Consider the following 8,714-nt stretch of genomic DNA (forward strand, 5'->3'; position numbering starts at 1 on the left):
GTTTATGCTACAAACCGTTATATGTATGCAACGTGTTAGACTGCTATGTCCTCGTTGGAGAACATGAACTAAGCAAACTGGTGGGTCATGGATCCTACCATCTATGCCAGGCTTCTACCAGAATTTTGGCCCTTGGCTTGTCCAATCAGTTGACAGACTGGATGAGCAGGCTTGGCCTGTGCTAAGATTTTGGCTCTTGGTTATTACAGGGGCCAACCTGTTGACAGGCCGGTTTTGATCATGCGTGGCCTGTCAACGGCCGGCCAGCCCCAACCAAGGAACCGATCTGGGCTGGCTTTGTTGCCTAGTCTTCTGTGGGGCCATAAATGCGGATGATAACAGGAGTGTTACAGAAAATTTTGGGTTTAAAGAGAAATGATTGGGTATCATGATAGACTTCCTCTTTCTCTCCATAATTGATGTCTTTAGCCTTTCAAAAAAAATAATTGATGCCTTTAATTTAAACGGAGCAACTGCTGAAGTTCTGATCCTTGTTTTGCATGGACATCAAATTATGGACAAGCTTGATCCCAAATTCCGATATTTTAGTTTTGTCGTGGTCACTGTACAGATTATCACGACCCATGTCTGTAAATGTGGAACACTAGAAGTGTAATCATAAATTTCGCCATGTTGGATCTGCAACGTGACCCTTTGTGTGTGTGGTCTTGTTTAGCGTACTGAGTGCCCGGGAGCAGATGCTGGTATCCCACTTATTGCTTTATCATCACACCGAGGTTTAAGACTATTTGCATTAATTGCAGGCATGGGCAATAGTCGTCCACTTGCCTGATTCCTGAAGAAGTAATTTACAAATTAGAATTTTTATTGTATCCCTTCGCTCAATATATTAGGTTCATTGTTTATGCTGCTGCATACGACAGTGATTCTGTTATTGCAGTTTTTTAAGAATTTTGCTTTATAGTTATTATTGATCACATGATTTAAAAAAAAATCGTGATAGTGCTTGAAATTACTAAACCTTTTACCGATTTTTTTTTTAATCGTTTGAGCATGCTATTAGCTACTAAAATTGTTCATAATCATTAAGCTTTTCGTTATACAATTGGTCTTACAAATGAGATGTTTTCGTTTTAATGATTTTCAGTTCCATTGAACGATAGCTTATTCAAACACGTCACATTAGTGTAAAAATATAAAATAGTTATATTGCTGTGAATCTCTTTTAATTTTGAAAAACAAATGCAAGAGCTTTTCTACTTTAAAAATCGTTTTCAATCTGGGTTCGAAAAATCATATCCGAATTTGAGAAAATATGAGGTACGTTCTTCAAAGTAAAGAGCACTTTCTCCTTCAACAATGAGGAATCAACCTAACTAGAAACTCTCGATCGTTGTATTTAGAGTGGAAGCATTCTCACAATTTGTTCTTTTTGAGAATCCTATAAAAAAGTTAATTTGGTGATGGAAACCACCAAAACTCGAAAAAAACACGAGTAAAAAAAATATGATATGTTAGAGAATCTAAAACATAATCAAATGCATTAAATATTCAAAATAAACATTAAGACAAAAATCAAATCTTACCTTGGGCTTAGGTAGCCTTTTTTATGATTGACAAGCACGGGAGACCGCAAACAATACTTCGGCTAGGCGCGAGCTCCAAAAGACAGGTGAGATAGGGATTTGGGCCATAGACTAGGCTAGTTGACTACCAAATGGGCTAGGTGGGTTGACTAAATTTGGTTAGGTTTTGTTGGGATTCCAATAGAGTAACAATGCTAGAGGATTTGAAGACCTGATGTTGAAATAGGTGGGGGTGTCTCCCTATTTATAGGTTTTTGACGTAGATCCATATACATTTTCTGTGTATCTGAGATCTATTTGGATGGACGGTTGGTAAGGGGATAGAATTTGAATGAAAGGATGAGATCGAATCTAAGTTTTACTATCTTGGATGTAGAATCTTGCAAAGGAAGGATGAATGAGGAGAGGATGACTTTCAATTCCGGTTTAGGCAAGCTAAGAAGGCAAATCCCGCTTAAGAGGCGTGCTGAAAAAGGGCGGCAGAGAGTTAATAACAAGAGAACCAACGTTAACGACAACTCAACGTTGACGTTAACTTGGGTTGGGTTGTCATTAGTGGTAGGTGCTAACAATAATGTCAGGCTGTGTGGACAATGGTGACAACTCAATGGGTGCTAACATTAGGGGTGGATGGTGTAGCTCAAATTTTTGATTAAATAGTTAAATGAGTTATAATAGAAATTTTGAAGCATATTTTATGATTTCGAGTACATAATTACATTCGTATTGAAATTTTGAAGAAAATGGTTTTCGTTTCGTCCCAATCGGAGCTAATTGAGTTTGAAGTACCCCCAACAAGTTCTATGAGACATTTGACCAAAAAGGGTCGACACTTGAAAATGACCCCCGAGGGTCAACCCTCTGTATAAAGAGTCGATCCCCCTTTGGTGTTTTGGTGTTGTAGGGCATAAGGGACCACAAGGGTCGACTCCCTATTCAGAAGAGTCGATTGTTGCGGTGCTATGTAGGTCGGTTGGACTATGTGGGTCATAGTGGATCTAATCTACCTCAACCCATGTGAGTCACCTCACTTTCTCATCAATCGTACTCCCTTTCCCCCAGCCCCTTCCTGAAGATGGATTTAGGATTTGGAGCATCTTGAAAATTTTATATAACAAAAAATTATGTGCTGATGTGGTTTAGGTTTTAAGGCCATATACAACATGAACTGAATTACATTTTGTAGAATTACTTTGTGTAAGTTTGGTTACAACTGAAATATAAATAAAAACATATAAATCTTTCGATTTGGGCTTATGGGCGCCTTTTTCAGAAAAATTGGCTTGTGTATTTTTAGTTATGGGTTGGTTGTAATAAACTCTTTGATTCATTATGATATCATTAAGATTTTATTTAAGTTCGAGGTGATTTAATACGTTGAGAATTAATACATTAATTAGGATTATGTAAATTTGCTTGATAAGGGCTTATGGGAGATCTTATCAGGAAAATCAAGTTTCATGGCTCTAATTATGTTTTAATATTTTCTTTAAAATTATTATGAACCTAGTTTGAATCACATCAGATATAATGTAAATATTTATGATTTAGATATTGGTGAGTTATGTCCTAATTGGTGCATCAGGGTGTTGGTATTGGATGACTTGTTTCTGAGAAACAGTTCCTACTTGATTTTGGAAATTATAGTTAATGATTGAATCTACTTATAACAACATAAGTGAATGTATTTTCATGATTAACTGAGCATGGTTTTGTTTCAATATTGAATTCTATTTGAATTTAAATTTGGAATCGTATTGCTTCGAGATTGGTTTGTAAGTCTTGAAATTTCAAGATTTTTGAGGAAAAAAATTTGTAGTAGTTAGCATCTGAAAACAAATATGTTGTGATGATGATGCATACTTTAATGAATTGTTATTCAACATATTTTATATGATGATGCATGCTTTAATGTTAAAAATGAGGCTTGTATGATGTATATGATATGAGGTATGTATATTGTGGTAATTTATGCATTATTTAGGAAATGCATGCAAGGAGATAAAAATCCATAGGGTTATTTGTATATAGGGACTCAACAAAAAAAATTTATGAGTTGAATTGAAGTTTCAGGAGGGAAACTATATAATAATTGCTGCAATGTACTATCTCTATGGGGTAGTTACATAATAATAAGATAACTCTTGAGTATGCCTTATCAAGGTATACTTTAATAGAAATGATCATTTGTTTACCTTAAAGAGGGTAGGCGGTATAAACTCTTTGAGCTCTACTTTTTTGCTTTAAGGGGCAATACCTCAGTGGTTTTCGGTCCAGAGATGTTAGGAGAGCAAAACTGCCACATATTTTGTCTTAGGTCGGTATGTATGAGTCTTTTGCAAAAGTTAGTGATCAATCCGTTATGGCTCCAAGTCATGCTTCAGAAAATTTTCTCTCGGTAACATCGCTCCTGAGGGACGACTCAGTCAATAATTCAAAAAAATAAAATACAAAGTATAATGAACGCCTGAATGGTCTAGTCTGTTTCATAGTGGTCCCTTCGTATACCTGATAGGGCATTGGTAAAAAGAGAAACAATAAAATAACTGCTCACTTTATTTTATGCAAGCCTATATTTGTAATTCAATGGAATGCTTATGTTAGTGTATAGTATATTTGCACTACCTGAGACCAGGGGCGTAGCTAGGGGGGGCAGGCCCAGTCTTGCCTCCCCAAACAGTTAATTTTTTTTTTTTAAAAGCCTAGTCCTAGCCCTGCACTGATTTCATATGAAATAGTTTTTTATCCATTTTTTAGCCCAGCCCAGTCCTAGCCCAGCCCTGACTGCAACAAATAGTTTAATTTGTCCATATGAAATAGATTTTTATTAATAATTGTAGCCATTTTTTATTTTATCTCAAATTTTTTTTTCAGGGGCGCTGCTCCTGAACCCCCGACTATCACACAAATACATTTGTTTTTTGCTACACCCCTGTTTGCCCCCCTCACATGAATCCTAGCTACGCCCCTGCCTGAGACCCTTCAAAGTCTAATGTTTTCAAAATAAAATATTTTTAGGTAGGTTGTTGCGAGATCGATAATTTTGAGATTCCAAAAGCTATCTATCAAACTTTTTTTAAATGTTATTTGATGTTTTAAACTCTAACATTTAGACAGATGTGGTGATTTGATAATTATGATAAACTATTTAATATTTAAATTGATTTATTTGATGAATGATATCACTAGGGGTGGCAATCGGGTCGGGTTGGCGGGTTGGCGTGTCAGCATACCTCAACCCGAACCCGACCCGTTTATTAAACGGGTCGGCTGTGGCAAACACGAACCCGACCCGTTTAATAAACGGGTAACCCGACACGACCCGCCAACCCATTTAATAAATGGGTTGGGTCGGGTAAACGGGTTTTCAGGTTCACGGGTCAGGTTGGCGGGTTGACGGATCGGGTTGGCAGGTAGGCAGGTAGGCAGGTTGGCAGGTTGACGGGTTGACGGGTCGGGCAGACGGGTTGGCGGGTTGACCCACCCGCCTAACCCGTTTATTAAACGGGTCAGCCGCGTTGGCGGGTTGGCATACCCCCAACCCGAACCCGACCTGTTTAATAAACGGGTTACACGGGTCGACCCGTTTATTAAACGGGTTGGCTTAAGCCCAACCCGAACCCGCCTAAGAGGCGGGTTGGCGGGTCGTGTCAGAAATTGCCACCCCTAGATATCACATCTCTATGGATAGAAACTTAAAAATAAAACTAAAAATACGACAAACCCTTTAAGCACTTATCATTAAGCATATTCATTAAGCACCTAAACTCTTCTCTCTCTCTCTTTATATATATATATATATATATAGGATTAACAAGCTGGGGTTAGGCAGATCCCTATCAGAGCGTACAGACTTGCTGCTTCATAGGATCTGGTTGCTTGGAATGTGGTGAGGGAGATTATAGGTATGAATGAACCCACTGGAACTCAAAGAGAAGCAAAGCGGAAGGAGTTTCACGAAGCCCTACTGAGGCAATTATATCCATCTCCATCTCCACCGCCACCCCATCGAGTAATCGCTCTTTCTCTCTTGTTTTATTAAATTGTGTCATCTTTCATTTCCCCCATGTTTGGTACATCGTCAACATTTCGGTGATCATTGTTCTCCCTTTCTGCTGGTTTTGTAACTTGAAATTTTCATACCACAGGAAATAGGAGCGGAGCCCTCCTCTCAACATTTGGGAGCCCTTGATTATCAAGGCATGTAGCACATTTTTGGTTGTGGTTTCTCTGTCTTCACTCCCTTCCTCGTCTATCCGGGTTTTCTTGCTTGCTTCTTTTGCAAACCCTTACATCTCTGTCTTTGTTTCTGTCAGAAGGGGGTAACAGTGGTTCAGATTCCCCTTCCACCGAATCGGAAGAAGGGGGAGCGGCGGTGAGGAAGCCGACCCGCTCTCAGAGGAAGAGGATCAAGAGAAGGAAGCTCAAGGAGTGGGCTTCTTCATGTGCCAAGACACGACTCATTGGGCCTCATCTGCCTTCCGACCCCGTACACCTCGTATCTGACCAAGCCCCTTCATTTCACCGGGACGAACAAGCCACGGATGCTTCTCGTCATATTCAGACCTTACCGGCAGGTAAAAAGAGTGGTCATCAAAGTTTCTATTAATTTGTATGAAACAAAAACGAAAATGTAATAGACACCGGCACACCCCATTTGTTTTCCAACAGAGGGATCTCAATCGCGTGTACCCAAGAAGAAAGTGAAGAACAGGCGAATCGCTAAGAGACGGAGAGCGCTTCCTCGTGAAGCTCAAGTGTTATCATGCTTTCATTGTTCTGCATTTCAAACTTAGAAGATATGTTGATATAAGTTACGTTTGCTGGGAACCCTGTTGATGAAGTTTTGAGGATTCTATTTAAATAAGAAGGGGAAGCTAGGGGAGAAATTACAATTGCATTGCGAAGGAGAAATTTTTGAGATCCGGTATCATCTAATACTTGTAAGCTATATCTGTCGCCGTTTCCTATGGATTCATTCAGTTGCATTAGTTGTTTGATTAGTATGGTAAATTGGTGATGAAATACTTTGCGGTAAGAGTAGTTGCAAATAATTTTCCGTATTTATTTCCATTTTTCAAAGTGCTCCAAAAGTTGCTGATCCTTATGTTTAAATGGTTATCATTAGTGTAGTTTTAGTTTTATATCTTTTGGAGTATTTGGGGATGTTGATTAAAGATTGACTCTGTGACACGACTTGGTCAACCACAAGCCCAATAAAATGGGCTAAATATTGTCAGTGTTGCAATTTCTTGAAATTTTGTTTCTTGAAATTTTGGAGCACAGAATTACTACAAGCCTGTAGATCTTTTGTGTCTTGAAATGTTGTGGTTGTCATGTAGTGTAGTAGTCTATGTAGCCAAAAGCGCTAGGCAGTGCCTAATCGGTATACCCCGAAAAAACTAGTGGGTATCTCAATTAAATATAAAAAAATATACAAAATATACATAAAATTATGTTTAATTATTTTACTAATAAGATGATTTCATTACACAAGTACAAAATTACACATGTTTTTACAAAATATATTAATATACATAACCAAAATATATATATATTCAATTATTCATAACATATTCAGTATAATAAACAAAATATTCTTTTAGCCTTTCAAAAAAGCATAATAACACACACACACACACACATATATATATATATATATAACATATTACATAATTAATAATGCTAAACATGCTTTCAGGCTTTTATAAAAAAAATCATCAAAAACAAAGTATTACACATATATAAAAAACATAATCAATTAAAATTATGCTTTCAATGTTTTACAAAAGAAATCCAAATGCAAAGTATTGTACCCACATATATAAATATAATAACTAAGCAAGTTTTCATGATTTCATATAACAAATCACACAACACTCGCATATATATATATATATATATATATATATATATATATATATATATATATATATATATATATATATAATAAATAATTAAACTGCCCTTATGCCTAGCTGACTAGGTGCCTAGTGCCTAGTCGGCAAAATTGATACATGATGTAAGTTTTATAAAATAAATTTTTAAAAGATATTTTTGGTAAAAACGGTTTTGTAAAAGCCAAACACCAAATAATAAAAATTGGTTCACACTAGTGGTGAATTCGAGCCGAACTCTAAGAACGAGAGAAAACTTTATATTCCACACAAGAACAAGCTTTATTGTCATAAATAAAATTAACTAACTATTACAATGTGTTACCCTCTTGCAGAGAGCTCAAAATTACTTCAAGCCTGTGGATCTTTTGTGTCTTGAAATGTTGAGGTTGTCGTGTAGTCTAGTAGTCTATGTAGCCAAAAGCGCTAGGCACTGTGCCTAATCGGTATACCCCAAAAAAGACTAGTCGGTATCTCAATTAAATATAAACAATTATACAAAATATATATAAAATTATGTTTAATTATTTTACTAATAAGATGATTTCATTACACAAGTACAAAATTACACATGTTTTTATAAAATATATTAATATACATAACCAAAATATAAATATATATAATTATGCACACAAATATATATATATATATATATATATATATATATATATATATATATATATATATATATATATATATATATATATCATAACATATTCAGTATAATCAACAAAATATTCTTTTAGCCTTTCAAAAAAGCACAATAACACATACATATATAAATAACATATTACATAATTAATAACGTTAAACATGATTTCAGGATTTTATAGAAAAAATCATCAAAAACAAAGTATTACACATATATAAAAAACATAATCAATTAAAATTATGCTTTCAATGTTTTACAATTTTTTTTAAAAGCAAAGTATTGTACACACATATATAAATATAATAACTAAGCATGTTTTCATGATTTCATATAACAAATCATACAACACACACAACACACATACATATATATATATAAATAATAAAGAATATATATGTAAATAATAAAGAATTAAATTGCCCTCGTGCCTAGCCGAGGCAGCTTAGTCGCTGACTAAGTGCCTAGTGCCTAGTCGGCAAAATTGGTACCTGGTGTAAGTTTTATGAAATAGATTTTTAAAAGATATTTTTGGTATAAACAGTTTTGTGAAAGCCAAATACCAAATAACAAAAACCGGTTCACACTAGTGGTGAATCTGAGTCGAATTCAGGGAACGAG

The 8,714-nt window shown here is 35.7% G+C and overlaps 1 protein-coding gene across 1 annotated transcript; it reads left to right on the forward strand.

The window, feature by feature from the left end:
- Positions 1–5,447: 5,447 nt before the first annotated feature.
- Positions 5,448–6,576, forward strand: LOC149837396 (uncharacterized). The gene is made up of 4 exons (XM_090007360.1): positions 5,448–5,559; positions 5,696–5,747; positions 5,864–6,124; positions 6,219–6,576. The coding sequence occupies exons 1-4, from the start codon at positions 5,455–5,457 to the stop codon at positions 6,341–6,343; spliced, it is 543 nt and encodes a 180-aa protein (XP_089863486.1). The 5' UTR covers positions 5,448–5,454; the 3' UTR covers positions 6,344–6,576.
- Positions 6,577–8,714: the final 2,138 nt, after the last annotated feature.

This window comes from Nuphar pumila, chromosome 5 (assembly GCF_984573655.1).
Source record: "Nuphar pumila chromosome 5, dmNupPumi1.hap1.1, whole genome shotgun sequence".
Taxonomy (NCBI): Eukaryota; Viridiplantae; Streptophyta; class Magnoliopsida; order Nymphaeales; family Nymphaeaceae; genus Nuphar; species Nuphar pumila.